Below are 25,660 nucleotides of genomic sequence, written 5' to 3' on the forward strand. Positions count from 1 at the left end.
TTGAGCCTAAAAGCAACTATCATTGTTGTTTTATTGCAATATTGTATATTTTTGATATATAAATGCTATCTGAGCAGATTGTCACAATGATGATGCAGATTTCCCCTCTTCAGGGGGTTTCTGGGACTCTTAGGGTTATATGTGCTGGGGGGGGGGGGGGGCTTTGTTCTAATATCAGAAAAGAGAATAACAAGTAAGTAAAATAGACAACTAATTAAAAGCTAAATTAGTGGGTATAAAAATCACCAGCAGTCTCTACGGCCCTGAGGCTGTTCCACAAACGTGGGCAATGAGGTTTATTACAAAAACAACCATCAGTGGGGGATTTTTCTATGGGCGAAGTGGGCAGCCGCCCAGGGCAGAAAACCAGCCAGGTCCGCCACTGCCTCCACGTCCCCGGCTCATTCACCTCCTCGGCCACGCCCCAACAGGACGTGACGACAGTGGCCACGAGCGTGACGAACAGTTGGTTCGAAAATACAACAAGGAAGTGGCCGTTTATTGTGGAGGAAAATCATTCCGAGATCGAACAGCTCTTCTCCGCGGAGGTCGCGTCGCTCGGCTGCTGGGTGTCGGGGGGGCTGAAGTCACCGTGGACCTGCCCGCGAGCCCGTCTCGAGTCGTCTGGAGGGATTCTGCTCGCGGCTTGCTAGCTAGCTAGCGATGAACACGGACGTGGAATTCCACATCAGGCAGAATTATCCGTGGAACAAGCTCCCAGCTAACGTCAAGCAGGTACCGAGCGTCACTGCCGCCCGGGGCCGCAGGGGAGGAGGGGAGGGGAAGGGGAAGGGGGGGCGCACCGCGGTGGTGTCCCCGGGGGTGAACCTGTCAATGTCACCGGCGCTGCCCTCGCTGTCATTCAGCCTGCTGTTCCCCTCTGCAGAGGTCCGACGGTCCGGCCGGAGCCGTCTCCGACCACCGGGGTCCTCCGCCTCCACTAAACCTCACTGGCATCACATGACAGCTCGCTTTAATAGGTGGCGCCACATGATGTTACCGCGTGGATATGACCTGCCAAAAAAAAACAAAAAAACAACTGCATTCTTCTCGGCAAGGTCGAACATTTCTGCAGTGTTATTTCACGAATAACGCCGCAGAAAGAAAAGCTTCCTCCTGCGGTTACTATGTGCCTTTACGCCAACACGTCGTGATGAAGAAGCGGAGGCGGACACGTCACGTGACGTGCTCTGCTGCTGCCTGCATCCCTCTCTGCATCCTCAGCAAACTTTCACCACCAGCGACAAAACCACACAACTTCATGCAGTCTCGTTTTAGACTGTCTGTCAGCCAGGTTGTGCTGTTGATTTGGGAAAATAATGTGGATGCATCAGATTTTTGCCAAAAGCAGCTTCTTGTGGCACGAATACCCATGATGCTTGGACCCATTGTTGTGTATTACAGAGTTCTCGATTGGTGCATTCCTAGGAAATCTATATATCTTTTTTTTTTAACCACTTTATCTAACTGGGGCTTGCAGTGCCTCAAGCCAATCCCAGCTGTTTATGAGTGAAGACAGACTCATAACTTTAGATCAGTGCTACAGGCAATTTATAGTCGGACACCGGAGTATCCAGAGGTAGTTTATTTATACTAAGTGTTTCTGTTTATGTGTGAGTTATGACTTTATATCTGTAGGACTCCCTTCAACATGAAAGAGCTTCACCTGTGTGCTTTATTTGTTTTGCAGAGTTTGGGGAACTCTCAGCGTGAATATGAGAAGCATGTGCTCCTGTACAGCATCCGCAATCAGCTGCGATTCCGCAATAACTTAGGTGAGTGTGTTTGTCCCACACACCTCTGCTGAAAACTCGACTCACACGGTGTAATGAAAGCAGGAGCTTCAACTTTCTTTTTTGTTTTTAACGATACATTGCTGCCATCAATGGGAAGTCGCTCCTGCTTCATTCATGAGATATGACTGAAGATTGATTTTTACATTATGATTTCATGGGAAATGTATTTGAACCATGCAATAGTTACTAAATAGCTGTGTACTAGCTTATCTTACCCACCCCATGACCTTCTACAAATTACTCTGGATCCATGTTGCTTTTTTTTAACCTGCATTGATCGGGTATTGACAAAAGTGTCATTTATTGAACACCCACCTCTCACTCTGACCTGCCCCTGTTGGGTGTGTATGTGTGTTTGTGCGAGCAGTCCGACATGTGAGGAAGGATGAGCGCAAGTATTACGAGGAGCTCCTGAAATACAGCCGGGACCACCTGATGTTGTACCCCTACCACCTGTCTGACATCATGGTCAAAGGGCTGCGCGTCACTCCCTTCTCATATTACATCGGCATCATGGAGGTAAAGCACAACTCACACTTCACTTTACTCCCAGAACAGCATCCTGGGTCATCTCCGGTGCAGCAGCTGTCCATCATTCTATACTGCTTCATACAACTGGAGGTGACGTGGCGCTGGATCCGATGCCAGCTGACTACGGATAAATGCAGGTCACACCCCGGGCAGGGCAAACCAGGAGACACTGAATGTGCACTCGCATTCACACAAGGAGGCGATATCAGAGTCAGCGGTTAGACTTAAATGCATATTTTTGGGATAATGAGAAGAAACTCAATCACTCCAGATTCATTAAGCCATTAAATGATTACAACTGCTTTGTTGTTAAAGACTTGGCTTGTTTTTTTTTTTTCATTAAATCAGTGACAAAAGTGTATATCTCTTTTAAGGAGTGACGATTTAGTCCCAAACAATGACAAATAAACTAAAAGTGTACACATATTCTTTTAGTGAACAGGTGAACGTGGTGTGTGGAGTTGCCACCAGTCTGGCACTAGGTGTCAGTCAGTGTCCAGTAATGCCTCTCAGAGCAACACACCGCGAGCTGATCCCAGGAACAAACACTCCCCGCGAAGTCCGTCGGCGTTTGCTCTGCGGCCCCCGGTCGCCGTGAGCTTCGTACTGAGTGGCGGCTTGCACCGTCGGATAAATCACAGCCGGGCTCACAGAGAAGCAGTCTGTCAGAGACGTCGAGCAGCCGGGTTCCCCTTGACTTCTGACATTTTCAATTAGAGGGAAAAGACTGAGCCCATGTGTTCACACAGCTGGAAGCATCGCTCAGTTGGAAGAGGCACCCTTACTATGGCCGGTCGTGAAACAGCGATTCGTTAAGCATAAACATTGCAAACCTGTAACACGTAACTCCATCTTTGTTGTTGAAACGACACGCCCATTTGTGTAAGTTCTTTGTGTTCCCATGACTTAGCAGCTCTGTTTGCACATGCAAATGCTCGCTGACGCGTCGGATTCTTCCACATTGTGCATACTTCCCTTTTCCTCAGGGCAGATGTTGGCGAGCGACGTTCTCTCGCTTTGCTTACAAACATGCACAAAGACGAGCCATCTTAGTCTCTAGCTCTCCTCCATAAAAGCTTTACTTGCTTTAATTTGCATACTAAACTAAACTTGACCGAGCTGCAGTTGTGAGCGCTACATTGCTGAAGGCTGTGTCATATTCTGATAATCCGTCTTAAGCACTTAATGAAAACGAGGAGAAGAAATTAGCATGGCTGCCCAGATCTTCTAATCCTGTTATTAATCAGAGGCAGCGGACACAGAAAAAGGAGGAACAATTTGTTGGATTCATCTTTCCTCTGCCCCCCCCCCCCGTTTTGTGCCTCCAGGACATTATGAACAGTGAGAAGAGTTACGACTCCTTGCCCAACTTCACTGCTGCTGACTGTGAGTTTTTTTTGTGCCTTTTTTATCATCTTTGTTTTCCTCTTGTCTCCCACCATGTTGAAATGACTTCGTTTGCCTCCCGCTGCTACTCCCACGGTGCCTCTGGTGTCTTCCCCCCCCCCCCCCCCCAAAAAAAAACTTTCTTAGTCATGTTTACAGGATTGGAATGCCTTCATTATGAAAAGATACAGGGTTTTCTGAAGCCCATTGCCTTTTTTTTTCTTTGACATTTTTGTCAACAACTATTAACATAAAAATGCAATATGATGGACAACAAATACAGTGAAAAATACCATTTGAATATATTTGCACCATTCTCACTGTCGGATGAGATATTTTGATACTGGAAAATGTCTTAAAAAGAGATTTTCTGAACTTTTTGAACTCTAAAATAGGTCATTTTGACCCACAACACAACAGAAGACTAAAGTCCATCATCATTATTTGACTTTGCTGACGTTCGTCCTGACCAGCAAGAAAATTTGAGTAAAATTCTGCATCGTTTTAACTGACTGAAAATTAACGAACCGCTTTTTAAATAATGAGCAAATTATGTAACGTGTTTTCTGTCTCTGCTGGGGACTTTCTGCTCATGTCTTTATCGAATACATTAAATCTTCTTGTATACAAGCGAGTTATCAGTAAAATAATTGGCAGCTTGATTAATTATTGCCGTTTTTTTAGGAACACGCTTTTTCAATTCAATAGACAGAATAAACCCACTTGACAAAGTGATTAATTTTTTTCACAGAAAATTGGGCTGTTTTATTTTGGGTAAAATGTTAAAAATGAAGACTGGCAGCTTGTTTTGCAGGGTTTGTTTGTTTTTTCTCTTACATTCTATGTTGTGGAGAGATTTCTTGGAAAGCCTTCCACTTTAAGCCACACTGTGATTTTTTGTAAGTGTGCAAGCAAAATGCTTTGCCAACCCATTTATAAAAATATTCCAATAAACACAAATTAATATTTTGTGTGTTTCAAGGTGTTTTCCAATGCTTTGCGACTGGTGGATGTAAACCACATTTTGTGGTGAATTTAAAAACCTTTTAATAAGGCTTTTTCCTTTCTCTGTGCCGCTGGGATGACGAGTGGCTGTTTTCATCAGACCGTCGTCATTCTTGTCGATGTGCAGGGGAAGTGTTTGTGTTGTTGAGGGGTGGAAAAAAGGGTTTTGCTCTGAGTCCTGGCAGCTCAGGACCTTCATGCTGTGGAGACAGAAGGCTGCCAGCAGGCTGCCATAGCCGCACTCGGAGGAGCCTCTCCTCACTAATCTCCACCGAGGAGCCCTGGAAGCGTGTCACTCAGAAGTGGGTGGGTGGCGAGGCGGCGAGAGTGGACGCGCAGGGCGTGGGTGGATTTTTTTTGTACGACGTGTCTGCGTCTCTGTGAACCAGCAGGACGCTTATGGAGGATTCTGCAGAACGCAAATGTCCCGTACTCGTTCCTGTTTGATTTGGCGCCAATCCAGACGCATATTGCTGTGCCCATTCCAGACCTGTGCAGCACAGGCAAGAGGAGGGGACAGGGTGGGATCTGGAGCTCGTATACCTCCGCCTGTCTCACTAATGTGGTCGAGTATAGTCCACTTTTCAGAAATATGTCAAGATTTCTTTGATAAACTCACTGCCTTCAGCGATCCCTCTGTTTATGTTGATTGACGCTTTAGTGCAATTCATTTTAAATCAAGAACCACATGCAGTCTCATATCTTTGAAGAACAAATACTAGACTTCAGTTTATCTCTTCAGATTGAGAGACGAAGCGTCGGAGGGCCGCTTCCTCGGTCATCACAGTGGATCATGGGATTTGCATGTTTGGCATGTGTTTTACGCCGGATTCCCTTCCTGACGCAACCTGAGCCGTTAAGAGTTAAGGGGTCAGTCTGATGTGGGGGTCTCACCCAGTGAAGCATTGGCTGCTTGGTTTACTCAACTCGCTCCCATAGTATGGCTTTCATGCTAATACTGGTTTTCTAGCAATAAGCTCCCCAGCTTTCACTGGGTTGGTACCATCTGCTCTTCAATTTCTGGATCTCAGTGTTGAACTCATGCCGCTACTGTACTCTCACTGACCGTGGGCACCGAGTAAAAGCACTTGCAGTTTTGAAACGTAAAACTATAGCATCTTGCTTGTCGTTATCTGGGCCCCGTTGAATCCCACTGAAGATGTGTGAGAATGTTCCTTCATAACACAGTTGGATTTGTCATTGTCACCATGTTAAACTTGTGAGGCTCCTTCATTTATAGAAATAACTCTATTATAAAGTGAGAACCCCCCCCCACTAAAAAAAGAAAGTCATTCTCGTTCTTTATTCTCTGCCGAGGTGGTAATTGGGGAAAAATAAATAAAGGGAGGCTTCTGCTGCTGCAACCACATTTATTTGCCGCTCCTGACTGTAAAAGGTTATTGAAAAACAAGTTTTTACTGACTTTTGCTTGCGTTCGTCAGGTCTGAGGCTGCTCGGCATCGGGAGGAACCAGTACATCGACCTGATGAACCAGTGCAGGTCCTCCAAAGTACGATACGATGATGAAATATGTGTCAATTTATGTCTGAAACACGATTATTGGCGAAAAACAAGTGTATAAATGTAATGTTATATAAAACATGAAATAAACAAAAGTGTAAACTATACAGAAACTTGAAACTAAAAAGTACTTTTTAGAGAGGACAAGAAAAAAAGGAAGTTATTAGCCGGAATTTCAGGGTGAATAAAACGGGGATAAAATTGAATTGAATCATAGGTTTTTAAAAATGGAAATGCATTAAGCCCACGAAACTATAAAATTCAGAGTTTTCATTTAAAAATGCCACCATAATAGGTGTTTAACATAGCATACTTGTTTGTCCCTTTTCTTATTATAGGCGTGTTTTATGCATATGTATATTATAAAAATAGTTGTTGCCATTATTGTCTTTCCGGCAGCATAATAAGATAAAAAAACAAAAACTAAGCTTCGTTGCTTACATTGCTGAACATTTTTCAAGTTTTGACAAGGAAAAGTGCTGAAATCTTTTAAATCACCTCCTTTTTCTTCTTCTTCTTTTTTCTTTCTCTTGTCCAGAAATTTTTCCGCAGGAAATCGGCACGCGACCTGCTTCCAGCCAAACCGGTGGAGATCTCGGTGGAACCGTGGTGGGTGGCGCAGACGGGATACATCACCGAGGACGACATCAGGGTGCGACGCCACTCCAGCTCCTGAATTCAGCCACACACGTCACATCTGTCTGTTTTTATTCGCTTCATTTATCAGATTTGATTATGAGTGGGGGAAAAATGCTCGCTATATGAACATAAAGGAGTGAAAAGTAAACCGTATTTGTTTCACATAAACACTCTGAAAACCGATTGTAAGAAATGAGCGAGGAGAGGGTGAGATGAATGTCGCCATGTAGTTTAGAAGCTGTTGAGCTATAAGGACAATAAAAATATATAGACATTTTGCATTAGCTTGTTGATGGGACGAAATTCATTTTACTGTAAGATCATAGATTAGAGATTGAAAATTGTATGTCATTTTATTTAAAAATAGTGATTTAGTTTGAAGACCAAGTTCACAGTTTTAAATGAGTACTATTGAGATCTGGAAAGTAAATGTGAGAATGATGCCTGCTGGCATGTCTTTCATTAAAATTCATGCACATTACCTACCACGCTCTGACTGTTCGTCCCACGAGCCCTTGCATTTGGAGCTCCCTTCTGATTGAAAATCAGTACCTGCAGAGTCATTCTATCCATCCGTCATCTATCCATCTTTTATAGCAGCTTCGTGTTGCAAGGGCTGAAGACAAAACCACACACAGTAATTCTCTATGGGTTAAAACACACTGGGGAGCAGTTGGGGAAGCCACACAGCAGACTAGAATATGGTGGCTGTTACTTACTGGAAGCCATTTGTGGCAGTTTAATGAGGAAGCTTTCATGAACAACAATGTTTTAATGTTCTCTGTGGTCAAATTTGCAGATCTGTTCCCCAGCAGAGAAGAAATCCATCGATAAGATGATCGATTCTGGTCCTCAGCTGGGTGGATCAATGGAGTATAATGTGGTCTTAAGTGAGTGTCGTATCCAATCTTGTTGGCACTTATTTAAACTGTAAGTGAGCCTGACATCTAAGTCCCAATCACCAACTTGTCAATGGGTAGAAGGAAAACAAATGATATGGGCATCGGTGACGAAACTGCACAACTTAGAGCAGAACCGCAGCAGGAACTCCCAAAGCTGAAGCAATACAGTGGCAACAATCAGGGATGGCAGTCTTTGTAGCAACAGAGGGTGACTGACTATTTATGGCAAATGTAATCGAAATTTCAGTCGATGCAACATTGGGCTGTACAACTTCACAAACTGAAACCATAATAAAACAGTCACCATTCAGAAATGTTCTGGCACAAAGTATAGAAATAGTTTGGGATTTTTTTAAAGCATTTAAACCAGGGGTGTCAAACATGCGGCCCGCCAGAGGATCTAATGTGATTTTTTTTTTTTTTTTTAAGTATAAATATGAAAACTGACAGAGGCTGATCTAAAAACACTAGATTGGCAAAAATGACATTCAAAACCGCCCTTGGTCAAAATTAATTAATACAATCTGTGGGGGTCACATAACGCAACACCTTTCACAATAAAGGTGTCCAATTTATGTGAAGTGATACTTTAGACACGTAAACTCAATTTTTTTTTCCAGATGATGATAAATTGTTTTAATACTGAATAAAAATACGATATCCAGATACAGATATTGTGTTTTTTTTTTTTTACAAATATAATATCTGATTAAATTTATTATGTAAATTTCAGAATAGACTGGCGAATTCTTGCAGTTACAAAAGGATCAAAAGAAGGAAAGACTTTGCATTTGTCCATATCTGCAGTTTAATGTGTTACGTTTGACTTGTTGGGCCCTCCAGAGGTTGGATGTGGCAATTCAACTGAAATGAGTTTGACACCCCTGATATAAATCTTTTTTTTTTTTTTTTTTTATTTACTGTCATTTTCACTAAAAATGTCAGTATTTATGAAGTTCATCCTAACACAACATGATTTAATTTATGGCTTGAATTTGTGGTGCCCTAAGTTAAGATTGATATAATTTATGACTTTCACATTTTCTTTACTGACTAACAAGCAAATAAAGTTTAAAAGTGCAGAATGTTTAAGATTGTGTGTCTTTTTCATAAGTGAATTTATGAGGTGAAAACCAGTGTCCATGCTGTTTAAATGTTGATTGGAAGTTAACATTGATGAGACTCTGCAGTGTCGCTGCTGAATGAGAGGGAACAAATAGTTTTTAGTCCGAGGGACAAGGCGCATTCTTCACAAGTTGCTCTTTAAAATGACATTTTATTGCGCTGAAAAATCTTCCTTGCACTCCTCGGAGTTAAATGTCAGATTTTTTTGTTTTTTTTCTCATCGTAACATTTGATTTGAAAACAGCAATATCAATCATGACAGCTCTTCTCATAAAGTGTTATTGTTCTTTCACTTTAGGTTTGTATAATCGGGGCTTCATCTACTTGGATGTTCCCATATCCGATGACAGCTGCATCTCAGGTACGATCTCGTGTGTTTGTGTTGTAGTTCTCTACAGTTTGAAACTCTGACTTTATGGATCGTTATGGCCCTGTGGGAACTAAAATCAAATCCACATAAGAACAATGATTTAATTTCAAGGTTGGGCCATGTTCTAATGCAAGAGTGTGCAGGAAATGGGTCTAAGCCAATGCAATATCCTGACATAGGATAAGTTTGTGTCAGTGTGGGTGAAACCCCATAATAACCACAAGATTATGATGACTTTATCATTGTTCGGTTGATTATGTCACTTAAAAGGCCCCACAAACGTAGAGCCTTGCGTATGTATGTATGTAGAGATATGAGTCTCTATCGTGGGCAAATCACTTTATTTTAAAGAGTTAAGCAAGTAGTACTTGGGTTACATTAAGCCTGCAGGAAATGAATGGAAGTTATTGTCTCAGTTAAGGTATGAAGACACAAAACATATGTGCACGGGCAGTCTTATGTTTCTTTTTGTATGAGATTTGAAGACCAGATGCATACATGACTTGTGTCGTGGAGCCAAAACATATGTCGAGTCCCCATAATATTACAGTATGCATTATGATAACTGGAAGGCTCTGCAAAGATAGATTGTCAAGCAGGAGTGTAAGTGTGTGTGTTGTACCAGCCATATCTGTTAAAACACACGTTTTATTAGTACTTATCCTATATTGAGTTAATTTTAGGTTATTGTTTAGCTGAAGACTTCCATATTGTACTTATGAGGGAAATCGTCTGAGAATCAATGTAAATCATTGCAATTTACCCAGAATGCACAAAAAACCCCAAATCTGTGTGTGCATGCAATCTTGTTTTTCTCACTTTACGCGACCTGAAGACCAGCTCCATGCTTGGTGTTGGCGTCTGGGTTACATTGTGGATAAAACCAAACGTCCTGTTGAGAGTTAAAGAAACCCCCAAAACATTATGTTGTCAGGAGGCCTGACAAACAAGCTTTTCTGTGTGTCTAATCATTCCCGCTGTTCATCAGCCTCCCCCCGAGTGGCCATGTTTACTAAACACTTGCATAAATCACATGTCGCAGTCTGAATGAGCATCATGGTTAATGAACCTTACACTGGTCTGGAGCGAAGCCTTATGGAGCAAATTACAGGTGCTTACAGTATTTCAAAGAGGTTTTTTTTGTTGTTGTTTTTTTTAAAGAGATGTCTGCAAAGTTTGTTTCTTGTTATTTGTGTCTCGCAGTTCCTCCTCTGGAAGGTTTTGTCATGAACCGAGTCCAGGGTGATTACTTCGAAACGCTTCTCTACAAAATCTTTGTGTCCATTGATGAGCAGACAAACGTAGCAGAGGTAGGCTTTAGAAATAATTGTGTGATTATAAGTCTGCCGCTCTCCTCAAATACAGTATGACGGTATATATATTTAAGTGTGTTTATTGATTACGTTTTCAATCGATCCCTGTTTTCCTTTGTTTTCTCCGCTGCTCCTTCCTTCCTGGGCTCCTCTCAGCTGGCGAATGTGCTGGAAATCGACTTGGACTTAGTGAAGGTTGGTATACTCTTGCTCACTATATAGGAGACATGTTGTAACGTATAGACTGAAAAGCCGCTTTTAACCGGTGGGAAAAAACGGTAGATCGGTGGGGGAGCATGGGTTTGCTTTTAAAAACTGACGCGGAGAAATAGCGGAGGTCATATTCTTTGGCTCCCATGTGGCTTCAAAAGACGTTTTCAGGGATTCCTCTTTCGTCTCCGTTTGCCTGAAAGCAAACCATAGCAGCTTTTTGTTCGGATTTTTTTTTTTTTTTTTTGCAACTTGATGTTTAGAAAATTGGCCTTCGGTGAAACATGCTGCCAGAGCTGTGTTTTGTTGTTCTGGGTATTTAAAAAAATAAATAAAAATAATAATAATAATAATAAAAACTTGCTGGAAAAATCTCTCTGATAATTTGTACACTAGCTAGAAGATATTTCAGCACATTCTCGCTGTTTCATTTTGGGTTCATTTTCACAAAGACGTATACCTTGGAGGCAGTCTGTGACACACACACACACACACACACACACACAAAGTCACACTCGTGTTTCATATCAGATCCATCGTGCTCCACGACTCCACCAGAGGGCTGAGCAGCACCATTCCAGTTAATTTGGTGCTTGAATGTGACCCAGTTTTCCCTGGCAGTTTTCTGTTCACTCTCTATCACACATGCAGGCGCACTCCTCCTCAGTGCTGCGACCTCCTGTGTGGATAGTCCAACTCCCCTCTTTGCTCTTCTTTGCCACTGTAAGCAGCTCTTCAGAGAAGTGGCTGAAGGCGACGGCTCTCCAGCAGGAGCCCTGTAACTTCAGAGGTCATTGAGATGTCTGAGAGCGCTCCTTTGTGCACAACTTTTCCCATCATGACTGAAGGTTGAACTCCCTGCGCTATGAATACCTCATGGCCCGAGTCATTGCCGAGACATTTTCTCACAGAGCTGCGTTTGATGTGATAAGGGGGGGGGGGAGGGGGGGCTGGTTGACCTCGGCCTGCACCTCCAGGGCGTTGAGGTGTGGAAAGCAATCAGGCCAATTTAACTGGCCCGGGGTGGGCTGGTCAGTCGGAATAAAAGACTTGACAGCTCAGAAGGTTAACGACTGTATAAGTGAGGGAATTAATGAAAGCAGACCGCTGTTATTTTTATTTATTTTATTTTTTTCATTTTTGTATCTGGTTGAGTCAGCAGATCTTGATAACAGCTTGACACTGACGGTCTTGAAGAGCAGTTCTTAGACATTTTAAGACTCTCACAATGGAAAAAGCTTCCTGCTTTGTCCATAGAATTATTTTTTTTTTTTAATGTATTAAGATAGAAAACAAAGCCAAAAAAAGTCGTTTTGTTATATTAGATTTTTGATACTGTTCTATTTATGATATTAAATCAGTGTATAAATCAAATGTTATAATTGCAAAGGACTCCAACCTTCTTGTCATCTGAAGGATAAAGAATATTGAGTTGATTTCATCAACGCGTTATGATGATGAAGTGTAGGAAAGGGAAAAGCTCCAATGATATAATACATTTTCTTTTTTTTTTTTACTTATTTTTTTGGATTATGTTTAAACAAAAAAAAGATGAACATGCTTTTCGAAGGTTTTACTTTGTGAATGAACACGTTTTATCATGTGTCATCAGAATGCAGTGTCGATGTACTGCCGCCTCGGCTTTGCTGTGAAGAAAGGTCAGGTGTTCGGCTCAGAGCAGCTCCATCCCACCTGGAAGAACGCCCCATCCGTCAACAGACTCAAGTATGTGCAGTACATACTCCGCAGTACATGAACTGTCAGTAAACGCATCGCCCTCCCTGGCATTTCCTTTGCTTACATCTTTTGCATTCAGTCTCTTTGATTTTAAATGCACTTCACTTGCAGGTCAAACAAATGTCTTCATCCATCTTTCATCCACTAGTCAGCAGCACGAGGAGCAGAGAGGCCCAGACATTCAAATGAAATGACATTTTAACTGTGTAATTGGGTTTCTCACACATAAACCAAAACACAAATTCTCGCGTCGTCTTCAAACACACTTGAATAGGCGGACAGGTAGAGCTGGAGATTAAACACCTATGAAAACCCGCTCCTCCACTTGAGCCACAGCATAAAACAGTGTTTACATTCGTAAATAAATACTCACAGAAATTGTACATAATTCATTTCATAATTAAAGAATCAACAACAGCCCCACATTGGTACTTTCAAATGCAGTCACTCGTCACCATCATTTTCTCTCTCTCTCTCTCCCCCTCTCTCTCTCCCAAAGGGAAAAGATATATCCACTAATTGTTCATTAGGTTGAAGGGAGAAGTCTAATTGTGCTGCTGTGGTGACGGTGGCCTTTTCATTTGCTCCTCTGGTTGCAGAAGCACCATGGATCCCCAGAAGATGCTGCTGTCTTGGGAGCAGGGCAGTCCTGTGATGGAGGGAGGCTCCTCGGCCACAGACACAGACACCACCAGCCTCGAGGACCAAGGTCTCGTCACGAGCACACCGAGCGGCATTTTCTGCACGACATGCAAATAAATACACACACGCTGATAGATTCACACTGGGCTCTTTATGAATGCTGCTTCTGAAGTTTTGAAGCTGTAGCACTAATTAATCCCTCAGAAAGCTCAGTCGTGGTTCTGAAAGTCATTCTCACATTAATACGAGCTTGTCTAAAACCATCTGGTTTTAATCTAATTCTAATGCTGTTATTAATATTTATCTCTGACTGTTGAGTTAACACTTAAATTGATATTATTGCAAGTGTCTGTCGACCAGCTGCATTTACATGTAAATCAGTTTTGAATTCATTTGTAGGAACACGATTCTGGTTGATCCATGTAAATATGGGCAATTTAAGAAGACTACCGCGCATCCATTGGTGCCGAAGCATTTACTATGACGACGCTGAATTGACTTGTTTCTCAGTCTTTTGTGTTGGTCTTCTGTGTCCGTGCAGCAGACACAGCCAGCGTTAGCAGCCTGAGCATCCCGGCCGCTCCCACCAAGAGGATCGCCTTCCTGTTTGACTCCACGCTCACAGCCTTCCTCATGATGGGAAACCTGTCTCCGGTTAGTGGCGGCATCCCACGGACATCATCGGACACTCAAACTCCAGTTCTTTGTGCACTCAGAATTTAAGCTTAACTTACTAAGTCAGGATGAACTAACCGTCATCATCACAATTGTTTTATTATTTCGTGTGCACAGACGGATTTTTAGTCACTGTGAGAAATATGTTGTTGACAGGAGATCTGAGCTCCTCCGTGTTTGTTGTCCCACCAGAACCTAAAGAGTCACGCGGTCACCATGTTCGAGGTGGGAAAACTGTCTGACGAGACCCTCGACAGCTTCCTGGCTGAGCTGGAGAAGGTTAGTCCAGTCGTATAAATCTGTCACAGTCCGACTAAAATGATCATTTGCATTTATTCAACACAATAACCAACATTGTATTCGGTTGACGTCCAAGGTAACCTTCATATTCTTGCCGATTGAAGTCCATAGTAGTTATTCTTACTTCTGCTTTAGTCACGAGTGAGAAGGGTGCAGTCAAGTACTGTTGTATTTAACCACATTGTACCATGTAGCAGCGAGTAAATCTGTGGAAGCTCTCATGTAGCCCTGCTGCAAACTCAGATGCAACTTCCTGTTTCGGTCTCCCATCAGGTGGAGAGCACAGCTGAGGGCGAGGCCCAACGCTACTTTGACCACGCTCTGACCCTGAAAAACACCATCCTCTTCCTGCGCTACAACAAAGAACTCACTCAGGACCAGGGACCAGATATCCCAAATATAGGTATTTATGCACTCGCACACTGTTTCCAACAAAAGGTGGGCAATTGATTTCCTCAGGAGTCCAGATGAAAAGTTATGACCGCTGTCAAACCACTCGAGTTTAGCTCAATATAAATATGTATAATAGAAAGCAGTTTGTCACCTGTTTTAATAAGCTAGTGTTGCTGCTCTGCCTCATAATGTTATGTTATTTATGTGAAACATTGGCAGCTTGCTTGCCCGCTTTGGTTCTAGTTTTTTTTAAGCATATTTTAGGTATAAATTCTCTTGAAATGTGATTTTTATGGTTTGTTTTCTGCTACCAGTCAATATCAGCTGAGATTTATTCATAGTTGCAGGTGACAGAGTGAATGAGGAGGCGTGAGCGTGCACAATACAGCACAAAACACATGTTGATACACATGATTCTTGATGTTCTTGATGTAACACACCTACAGATTAAATTATGTTTTTGACTGATGTTTTTTTTTAACTGCACTCACTTTTGTGAGAGGATTTTCCTTTCACTGTGCAAATGTTAATAGGTGGACTATTATTGCTAACAATTTCAGTGGAAAAACGGATCAGTGAGTCATAAAGAAGGAATTAAAAACCTTGAAAAACTCTGAAGGTTGACAAAAAAAACCAAAAACCTCAAGGTAACATTTTGAAATAAATGCAGCTAATTTTCACAAAATCAGCATCTCTTTGACGCTTCTATAGTTTATTTATTTAATTGTAAATTTCGGCTCTGTGTCGCTGAATAGAAGTTCTCATCCGTCATTGCCACTACTGTGGCAAACAACTACAGCAAATGATTCCCATTCAGCTACTTAAATATTTCTGTGTATTCACAAAAATCCGTAAGTAATCAGGACTTTGTTTCATACATACGGCACCGTGCAGAAGGTTTCGGGCAGAGTGACGCCACGTTTTAATCGCTGAGCAGAAGGAGAAGTGAATAAACAGAAGCGAGATCTGCATTTAGACCCTTACAAACATCTTTGTAGTTGCACCTCGGCTTGAAACTTTTATACGAGGCGCATCTGACAATATATCTTCTGTCAGAGCAACTTTGAGTTTCTACGTAGCGACTGCGGTGCCACCAGATGCTGCGTGTTTGTTTTGGCTGCTTGCCTCTCTTCTGATTGTCTTGTCGCTCAGTCCTCCTCAAGCTGCCGCCCTGAGGACTGTGTGCGGCGAGAGCCTGCTGGCACAGGCTCAACCCAGACCCCGATGATGCAAGAGTTCACTGATGACTGCTCGTTTAGGATGTGAAGTGTAGTCGTGTTTCCAATAGAAATAGCTTTTCTAAACTGGTATGAGGTCATTCTTTTGCTGCAGCTTGTCAAAATTGAACACGAGAATCCATTTTGAAGTTGGAAAGTGATATAAAGGTGTTGCAAATTCATATTTTATAATAATAGAATGAACACTTCTATGCTGTGAATGGTCACAGCATACTGGGATAATCTATCCAACGTTTTGACAGAGAGGGACTCCCCTTAACCCCGATGGGCAATTTTGAATTGCTGATAGTAGGAGGAAACTGGAGTACCTGCAGGAAACCAGTAACGCGCAGGGAGGAACTGCAAATTGCACACAGAAAGGCCACAAACTCCAGACTCAAACTGGGACAGTCTTCATATGAAGCGAGAGCACGACACCACAGTACATATAAATACAGTTATTTCTCAAATTAAACAATCGAGACAATGTTAACTACTTTTGTTTACATTTACTAAACCCGACTTCTCATGTAGAGTTGCCCTATTTAACTCAAAAATTATTAATTTGAAGGATGCAAAGTTGAAACTTTTCCCTTTGAGGAAAATGTTGTACTTGACTTGAAGTACATCCGATGAATAAATGAGAGGAAAACTTTTAAGTGACTTGCGTTCCACTTTCTTTCACCCTTGGTTAACGCTTGATACGTTTGATCTGATTTACCTTTATTTTCCCTTTCCTCCACTGATTCTTTTTGTTTGAATAGATGAAAAAGAAACTGTTTCAAGAATAATACTTGTATTCTGTTTCCTGGAAGTTAAATGTGAAGATCGAGAAATGCCTTGTAGGGCACCTTCTAAAATATTTCTACTCTTTTATCAGTCAGGATGAAAATAAATTATTATATTATGAATCTTTTGTGCATTTTTGTAAAATTGACTAAAATCTCACACTTGTCACAGTTTAGAGAGGCTTGTCTTATTCTGTACATTATTTGGTCCTATTATCTTATAATACCACCCGTTATTCACAAGGGGGAAAAAATGTATTGGATTCATTGGGTGTATGCTTACTATGTATTTCAGTTCATTATTGTCTGTGTAACAGAAAGCATAATAAAATGAAAAAGTAACCTAATTTGACTACTTGCTCGGTAAAGAGTCGGTAGATGAACAGCAGAAGGTTCAATATTGAAGCGCAAGGACTCGAAATGGGCCCCAAATTTGCAAATGGGCATTTTTTAAATCCTGTTTTTGTGTTCTCTCCTCTCCGCCTCGCTAGGTTTCCCACTGGACATGCTGCGCTGCGAGAGCCTGCTGGGTCTGGATCAGGCCACCTGCAGCCGCGTCCTCAACAAGAACTACAAGCTGCTGGTCTCGATGGCGCCGCTTAGCAACGAGATCAGACCCATCAGCAGCTGCACGCCTCAGGTGGGACGTTTGGTGAAATGTCTTGCGTGAAACTGCTCTGTGTGTTCTGTGTTTGAGCTGAGAGTGTTGTTTAGTGTGTGTGTGTGTGTGTGTGTGTGTGTGTGTGTGTGTGTGTGTGTGTGTGTGTGTGTGTGTGTGTGTGTGTGTGTGTGTGTGTGTGTGTGTGTGTGTGTGTGTGTGTGTGTGTGTGTGTGTGTGTGTGTGTGTGTGTGTGTGTGTGTGTGTGTGTGTGTGTGTGTGTGTGTGTGTGTACTTGGTTAAGCTTCATGTCTGTCTTGTGTGCACACACTTGTTGATATGCGACTGTGTGCATGCTTTGTGAGCGCTCAGCCTGCAGTTGCCCCAACAACAAGACGACACAAAGAGAGAGGGAGAGAGGGAGGGAGGGGAAGCAAGGCGCATGAGTAATTCCTCTGCCTGGACACCCTCGGCTCAGAGAGACGAGGGAGAGAAGTTACACTCTTGTTGCACCTCGCACGCTGCTGTTTATTCTCGCACTGCTGCGACTCAGTGGAGGGGAATTTGATTAATTCTTCTCGTCGCATCTCTTAATAGCAGCTCCAGTTTCCCTCGCACAAGAATTCTCATCTGTTTTATTCACTTGAAGCATTTGTACTCCTGCATAGGTTTTCATTGCTCCTGAACTCTTGCATATGTGTGTTTGTCTCTGCAGCACATTGGGCCGGCCATCCCCGAGGTGAGCTCCATCTGGTTCAAGCTCTATCTGTACCAGGTGACGGGCCAAGGCCCGCCGTCTCTGCTGCTCTCCAAAGGCTCCAGGCTCCGCAAACTGCCCGACATCTTCCAGGTGAGGCCAAATTAACGATCGATCAGGCGCTCAAGCCGAAACAACGAGTTAAATGATATGGATGCACGCTGAAGAAATCTCTTTCAAGTCAGGTAAGAAAAGCCTCAAATGCAGGCTTTCTCCAACTGGTGGACTGTGCTGGAGCAGATTACACACCGGAAAGGTCGCCAGCCTGACAAATACATACACAGACGTGTATAAATCTACTAATTCATCATATGCAAACTCCACGCACAGCTTCTTGAACCTGGAACGTTATTGCGGTGAATCGAGCGTGCAAACGACTCTGCCCCTGTGCGGCCGCAAAAAAACGCCTCATGTGTTAAAACACCGCTGATCTGATCAGCCGCCGGCTTGGTTACCTTTTGGCTTCTACTATTTCAAAGTCTTGACCTTGCTGTTAGTTAGAGACAGGTAACCGGAGCGCCACTGCCTCCTCCGTTTCTCCATTTCTTCACAATGCGGCCGTTACATCACAGTTGTTTTTCATTGTGCAGCTGCATCTTTTTCCCTCTGGGGTTCCCCAGTCATCTTGAAAATGTTTAACCATCCTGGGAATGTGAAAAAGAGAAGCTGATGCAGTGAATTCACTTGGGACAGCTGGCGATTCTTGAAGAAATGGCTCCCTTCATGAGAGCAGAGTAACTTTTTCTTTGTTTTTCTTACTATCTACGTCTAAATTTGCTCATTGTTTGCCAGGGAACGCAAGTACTAATACCAAAACTGTTTATTACTTCACCACTTTCAGAGCTGAAAATGATTAACCACACAGAGCGAAAACACCTTAATGTCGTCTGAAAGCTCCGACTCAATTAGCCACTCAGAAACCTTGGCATGTAAAATCAGCGGCGGGTTGAAACTTTAATTATTGCAAGCGGTTAATGTTGACATAGTGGGAGGCTGACAAGATGACGTGTCAATTAAAGTGGAAACACGCTGTTTCTTCCCCCCACTTCTTTTTGTTTTGCTGCTCCCCTGCATTAAAGCACTTTCAGTTTAAATTGCACTCATGAAATTACACCTCACATGTAGACCCTGATTACAAGTGTTACTTTTGTTGGGTGTGATCATTATTTATAAAGCTTTATGTGTGGTGATTAATGCTATGCTGAAAGATCTAATTCTCAATTCATAGTTTGCTTTGTTAAGCAGCTGAAGGAAAATTAAATTCGGTCAACAAATTTAATGTTTTTTTTTTTTTTTTCCCCTCTTCAGGTTTACGACAGGCTGTTGATCACTTCCTGGGGTCACGACCCCGGAGTCGTACCGACGTCCAACGTGCTGACAATGCTAAACGACGCCCTCACACACTCCGCGGTTCTGATCCAGGTAAACCGGCACAGATGAGATGGATTTCTCTGAGAGGTTTTAGGTTCTCTAAAGCCTCATTTGGACGAGATTAACACCTTGAAGGGATCAGAGGGGTGAAACGCACCCTGGGATCCTGGGATCCTGCTCGGTTTTACTCATTCTGGCTGCAGAATACGCCCCGGGAACAGCAATATTTTAAACATGCAACTGAGGGAATGAGATGCCTTATAAATTATAAAATGCTGTGCTAAATGACAATAATGTTTTGCATATTACAACAATTCCCACTTCCCTTCAGGGTCACGGTATGCACGGTCACGGGGAAACGGTTCACATCCCATTTCCTTTTGATGAGGAGGACTTGAAGGGAGGTAAGAAAGTGTCAGATCCCTGACGCCACTTTCCGCTGCAAAAACACTACTGCAAAGACGATAAATATGCAGCTTGTGAAACAACGATTCATATGGTCATTTGTCTGTGAGTGTAGTATTTCCCCGACTTTCTCTTTTGCTTTTCTGGAGTGGAGTCTTTGATACTCGGCTCATCTGTGAGCTCCGAAGACAGATGAGATATGCGATCCCTCTCGCTCTCTCTGGGCTGACCTTGGACTTTCCAACCAGTCAGAACTATGCAGAAATCATCCAGATCCATCTTGGCTAGATGTTCAAACAAGATGAAGTGGTAAAACACGAGGCAAAGCAACTTTATTTGAAGACCACATTTCAACAACAAGGCAATTCAGAGTGCTTCAAAAAGCATGAACGGCAACAAATGCAGATAAAGAAGGAAGCAGAATAAAGGCAAGGAAGCTTAAAAGTCTGAAAGCATTAATAAAAGAAAGGGTCACGGGCAGACGAGACTTATTGATGCACATTGCGAGTGAAGGCTGACCTGTATGTTAAAAGTACACAGTGTATGTAGAGTAAAAGGGAAGCATGTATAATACCAAGCCATTCATGTGGTGTTTATGGCTAATTTGTTTGTAACACTGAGATCAAGAGAGGAGGTTAAACTTCTCCTTGATGAGTCGTATCAGAGAATGAACCGACAGTTATGCACCAGTGTTTGACATTTACGCTGCACGAGCTCCGTCAAGCTATGATGTTTGACTCAAATATTTACTGTTATTGACTTTGAGGGTATTAATTCATCAAACATTATAAGAAGGACCTGAATCCTCTGAAATCCTTCATTTTGTCAATTTGTCTGTCAAGCTTAACACTAATATTTATTTCTGCTCTTGAAACGCTCACTGCAGAATGAGAAATCCCCCCCCCCCCCCCCCCCCCCCAAGGTTCTCTCAGTGTTGTGCTGCAGATATTTGTCCCTGTAGTTCTTTTTCATCAGAGTGAGTGGGTGCTTCTGTCTGTGCAGACTTCACCGCAACACTCGAATGAAATTAGACGTGTGGTTTGTCTCCCCCGTGCAGAGTTCTCCTACTCCAACATGTGTGTCCACAAGTCGCTGCAGAAGCTAAAGGAGCAGGTGGACCTGGAGCACCAGTGTGGCTACATCACCATGCTCAACTCCAACAACAGGCACCGGCGCAGGCCCAGCGACAGCACTGAGTGCAGGGGTGTGTGTGTGTGTGTGTCTCAGATAAGACATACAGTCAAATTAGTGAAAATGTTATTGCTGTGTTGACCATTACTACTTAATGATACACATTAAATAGATTTTGCTCACAGTCCAGTTTAATTATGCTCTTTGTCTGCATAATTGAAGCCCGAATCGAACACGCTTGGCCTTTAGCCTTTTATTTAGCCGATTACAGATTTTGCTTAACGTCACAAATCTGTATATGAACATTAGTTTCATCCAACATCTGCAACGTTGTGCTTCTTTGGAGAGCGTTTTGCTACATCACAGTGTTTCAAGAGAACCAAAAGCCCACGTTAAAACCTCTGTTGCAACTTCATAATAAAAGTTTCCAGTTGTTCCTGCAATATTTAACTCTGCAGGAGGAATCAATGATACTATTCTTGTGTTGTTTTTTTTAATTATATCTGTATACATAAGTCACATTTATGTAATAATGTTAAGACAGAGGGACGGGTACATCCAGACCTGCTGGAAAGTTTATACTCACCCAGTAACCTTAACCTTGTTGCTCGTCTTTCAGGAGACACTCATCTGGGTGGAGGCCTCGACACCAACGGCAGCACCGAGTCCTTTGAGCTTGTGACGGAGGAGAACAACGGCGACGGCAAAGTAAAGACGGACGGTAGGTGTATTTGTTTGGATCAATGTCTTCATTTAGTTTTTCATTTTGAGGAAGTTTTGATATGCGAGCGCGTGCAGACCCGGGTCGATCATCGTTGGTACTTGGTGGATTTGCCGCCGCCATCCTTCCGCTCTCACTCCGAACATCTTTCTTTCAGCCCTTTCGTGCGAAGATGAGTGGGTCCCTCTTGAGCTGTGCTTCGGCATGCCCCTCTTCAGCTCCGAGCTCAACCGCAAAGTGTGTCGAAAGATCGCTTCGCACAAACTCTGCAGCACCGACAGGTAGCAAAATAAACCCAATAGAAATACATGCTTAAGTCATGTTTAAGACACTGGTAGGAGTCGTAACTAAGCCTTGCTGTCGTTTCAGCCTCCAAGAGCTGCTTCACTCGAGCAGGAAGCTTTCGCTCAATGTGTTGAGCTTCGTTCAGTCATTCCAGGTAAGAACTCTCAGCTCCGTTTGGTCTTATTTATCTAAAAAAGACGTTTCTCAGTCTGACTCGCCTGCTCCATCCATCCTGCTCTCCATCTTTCTCCTCTTTATTGTTCCTCTGTTCAACCGTTTAAATCTGGGAGAGCGATGTATTTTAAGTCGAGGCCCAACGATGCATAAATGCAATGTTACTTTAGGGATTTTAACATTTACAAAGAACAACAAGCATCACTTGTGTTTCTTTTCTGGAGGATGTGACGGGTTTATCGCAAACAAAATATCACTCTAACATTTTGAAAGAATTTCCAATTTGTGCCACATGTTTACTCGCTGAAGGATTAACTGATTGAAACTTGATTAACTGATATGGGCTTTTCAAATAACAGAAACATAACAATTATCTGTAACTGGGACTTGGGCCACACTCATCGTATTCTTCACTTTTAAATTATGCATCCACTTTCTATGTCACATAATGAATCTAAGAATACTGAATAGTATTTCACATACTGTATTATTTTGTCTGAAAAATCAAAGAAGTGAAAGCATGAACCAAGGAAATGACACAGTAACAAAGTATTTTTTAGTTTATTTCTGCAACTTTGTCTACAGTTTGGGTTGTACAAGAAATGATGGCCCTTCAATAGTAAGTTGGAAAATAAAGTGCTTTTAGTTTTAAATATTTCAAAATTCTGCATCTTGAAACATCAGGAGAGGTTTTTTTTTTTAGTTTTTCACTGGGGACGTTCAGAAAGATCGTCTCTCTGTGTACCGACAGTGTATTAGTTACTTATCTGAAACTGTCAAGGTCTTCTGCTGATAACTGGACACATCTTATTTTGTTATCCAATATAAACTGTACTTGTCTTTGCATTTCAGCTATTCACTATTCTGCGTCCTATACATATACAAGCGCTTCTCAAAAATAGGCTATTTCCTTATTCTTAACATAACAACTAGAAGGTTTAAACTATATTTATTTCCTGCAGTAAAAAATTTTTTTAATGAAGTATTGAAATATTTTAATGTATTTTATTTTATTAAACTAAATGACTCTTGGTTTTACAATTGAAAAGGGGAATAGAGGCTCACTATGACTCCTAAGCTTGAGAGAATAAAACTAAAAAGGTTTACATATGTGAATTGGAATGTGTGTAATGATCATAATCCAGAACATATTCCGTAGTTCCCTTGTTTGAAGACAATAACCTTGGCCGTCGTATCGCCCCCGCTCCGCTCTGTTCTGGTCCCTCACTCTCGCCCTGCGTCGGCAGGATGGCACCCAGACCTCTGACCCGGACAGCGGCGTGACGAACCCTCTCAGCCAGCCGCCGGCGGAGTCCGGCGTCCCCCTGCCCGCCCTCAACCTCCTCTTCAAGGAGGGACAGCTGAAGGAGTGGAGCGGGCGGGCCCCCCCTCCCCTGGACATCTCAGCCCTGCAGAAAGACCAGCCCACATAAGCCGCCGCCAAAAACGTCGGCGTTCTGTCAGGAGGAAAGGAAGCGACAGGAAAGGGGCACCAACCCTCGTCTGCGGCGTCACAGTCGCCTCGCGGAGGAATTTTCTTATTCGTGGTCTAATTTGTGCATCTTCATATCACACAGAAAAAAAACCCCGCACGCCTTCATGTCCACCAGTATCCAGACGTCCGTTATTCCTCGTATTTGTAGCAAGGCAGTGTTACCTGTTGGAGTGGTGCTATTATCACAATATGTAACAGCGATGCAGGTTAAACAGCATTCGGCTGGAAACACAAGTGCTGCCCCCCCCCTCATCCCCAATCCCCCCCCAGGTGCCCTCTTATCAATGGATGTGTTTGTGAGAGCAGAGTGTTAAAGTGGTTGATAATGTATAGATGTTCTTAAAATGACCCGCAGGATTAACAGTGAGACGTGGAACAGACTTCTTCAGGAATCATTCGATGATATGCACACACTCTCGGACCAAGTCTCTGGACTGAACCAGGTTGAGTTTCAATACAAAACCCTGCTGCCTCCTTGTGTTGTCACATGTTAGGTGATCTAATGCATGATACTGTTGCACAACTCCCCACCATTAAAAACAAAAAACAAAACAAAAAAACAACAACAAAAAAACTTTCCTCTTTACTTGTAATCAACATTGGGGGCATTCATTATTTGCACTGTTGCAGGATTTCTCCAACCTGTGGATGAAGTAATGTCATGCAATGTTTTGTTTTGGGTTTTTTTTTTAACAGTGAGCACATCATTTTACAACAGAAGGAGGTTTCCCCACGTGAAAACTCAGACAGGTTAAAACTTGGGGCATTTTTGAAACTGCAGTCTTTTTTTTTCATCTTTTGTTATTCTTTCTCAGTCAAGGACACCAAAGACTTTTTTTTTTTAATGGATTGCTTTTCCTTTATTTTGCCTTATTGTTTGCTCGCCAATCAAAAACAACCAGGCCTGAGATCAGATCTGCTGATTTGATTTGCTTTTGTTAAATAGTTAGTTTTTTTTTTTCTTCTTCTGATTTATGTGTGTTTGAGTGTAAATGACTAATACGTTTCCCAGCAAGTCGCCAGCGAACAGGAACTGGACTCGTCCGGCCTTCAAACGGTTTAGATTGTGACCAGAGACCGACTGCGTGTCTGACCTCAGTGTGTAGTCGTCGTTTCCTGCCAGTATCTCTCTCTCTCTCTCTCTCTGGACCGACTCCAGCTTGTGTGCAGTGCGGCACACTGTTGGCCGGCCCAGCACACTCTCCATGGGATTCTGCTTACACCATGTTTGGGGGAGGGGGGGGAAAGAGAAAATGTAAAAAAGGGGGTTTGTAGTCTGGAGGAAAGGGAACTGTGGAGTCTGTGGTGGACCCACGGGATGGAGATGCTAATGTGTTGCCCGGCTTCTGAGATGTGGTCCCCCCCCCTAAAAACAAAAACAACTGAATCATGAATTTTCTGTGGCTCCAAGAATAATTGCATTTAAAATGGAAACCCACTTTTCTTTTTTTTTTTAAGGAATATACCTTCTGCAGTTTTTGACCCACTTGTAGTTGTTGTTTCTGATATCGTGATGCTGAAATAGATTAAAAAAAAAAAAAAAAGAGACTAAAATAAGGTCCTGTTGACGCATGATGACTGTGTAGAGACTATCGCGTGTATGTTATGTATGCGTGTGTATCGTACACCTCACCGGTGTGTTTTAATACGTACCTTCTTTCACAATAATCCCTCCCCACACCCTGCCTGGCTCTTATCTAATTGCAGTTACTCAGTCATCCCAGAAAAGCCCCCCCCCCCCCCCCCAGCTCCACCACCGTGTTTAAAATGCTAGTTTTATATGTCAACCTATATTTTAGGAAAATCTTTGTTGTAGCTTGTTGAATGGGACTGTGAATATCATTGACCGAGTTCATAATGACCATGATCTTGTAATTAAATGGTTAAAAAAAAGATGAAGAAAGTGACATTCCTTCACTAAGGACCCACCCCCACCCCCTTCATCTTTCCTCTATTTTGCCTCTACTCCGGATACATATTACTACAAATCAACCTGTAAAAAGTATATGAGAATATAAATAAATATGTAATAAGAACAAACTTTTTCCTCCTTAAAATTGTCATACCGTGTCTCTTTTTAAAAAAAACAAAACAAATCTGATCTCCATGTATAAATGTATTGACTCGCTGATTCCAGCCTCTACCAGCTCTGACTTGTAGCCAATCACATAAC

At 42.5% G+C, this 25,660-nt stretch overlaps 1 protein-coding gene across 1 annotated transcript; it reads left to right on the top strand.

The window, feature by feature from the left end:
* Positions 1–518: 518 nt before the first annotated feature.
* fam91a1 (family with sequence similarity 91 member A1) lies at positions 519–25,518 on the top strand. The gene is made up of 24 exons (XM_080516554.1): positions 519–735; positions 1,691–1,775; positions 2,164–2,315; positions 3,656–3,713; positions 6,161–6,228; positions 6,778–6,891; positions 7,678–7,768; positions 9,204–9,266; positions 10,479–10,585; positions 10,745–10,783; positions 12,411–12,523; positions 13,135–13,244; positions 13,719–13,831; positions 14,045–14,131; positions 14,426–14,555; positions 17,042–17,190; positions 17,864–17,998; positions 19,214–19,327; positions 19,608–19,680; positions 20,739–20,885; positions 21,432–21,533; positions 21,691–21,814; positions 21,903–21,972; positions 23,240–25,518. Exons 1-24 carry the CDS (start codon positions 664–666, stop codon positions 23,423–23,425), a joined length of 2,502 nt encoding a protein of 833 aa, XP_080372680.1. The 5' UTR covers positions 519–663; the 3' UTR covers positions 23,426–25,518.
* Positions 25,519–25,660: the final 142 nt, after the last annotated feature.

The sequence above is a fragment of the Blennius ocellaris genome (assembly GCF_963422515.1).
Source record: "Blennius ocellaris genome assembly, chromosome: 20".
NCBI lineage: Eukaryota > Metazoa > Chordata > Actinopteri > Blenniiformes > Blenniidae > Blennius > Blennius ocellaris.

What these genes read in the sequence shown, in the direction of transcription:
- fam91a1 (XM_080516554.1), top strand. Translation starts at nt 664, where the DNA reads ATGAACACGGACGTGGAATTCCACATCAGGCAGAATTATCCGTGGAAC. An exon ending in GCGATTCCGCAATAACTTAG is followed by an intron (nt 1,776 to 2,163) that starts GTGAGTGTGTTT and finishes TTGTGCGAGCAG; the next exon opens with TCCGACATGTGAGGAAGGAT. An exon ending in ACCAGTGCAGGTCCTCCAAA is followed by an intron (nt 6,229 to 6,777) that starts GTACGATACGAT and finishes TCTCTTGTCCAG; the next exon opens with AAATTTTTCCGCAGGAAATC.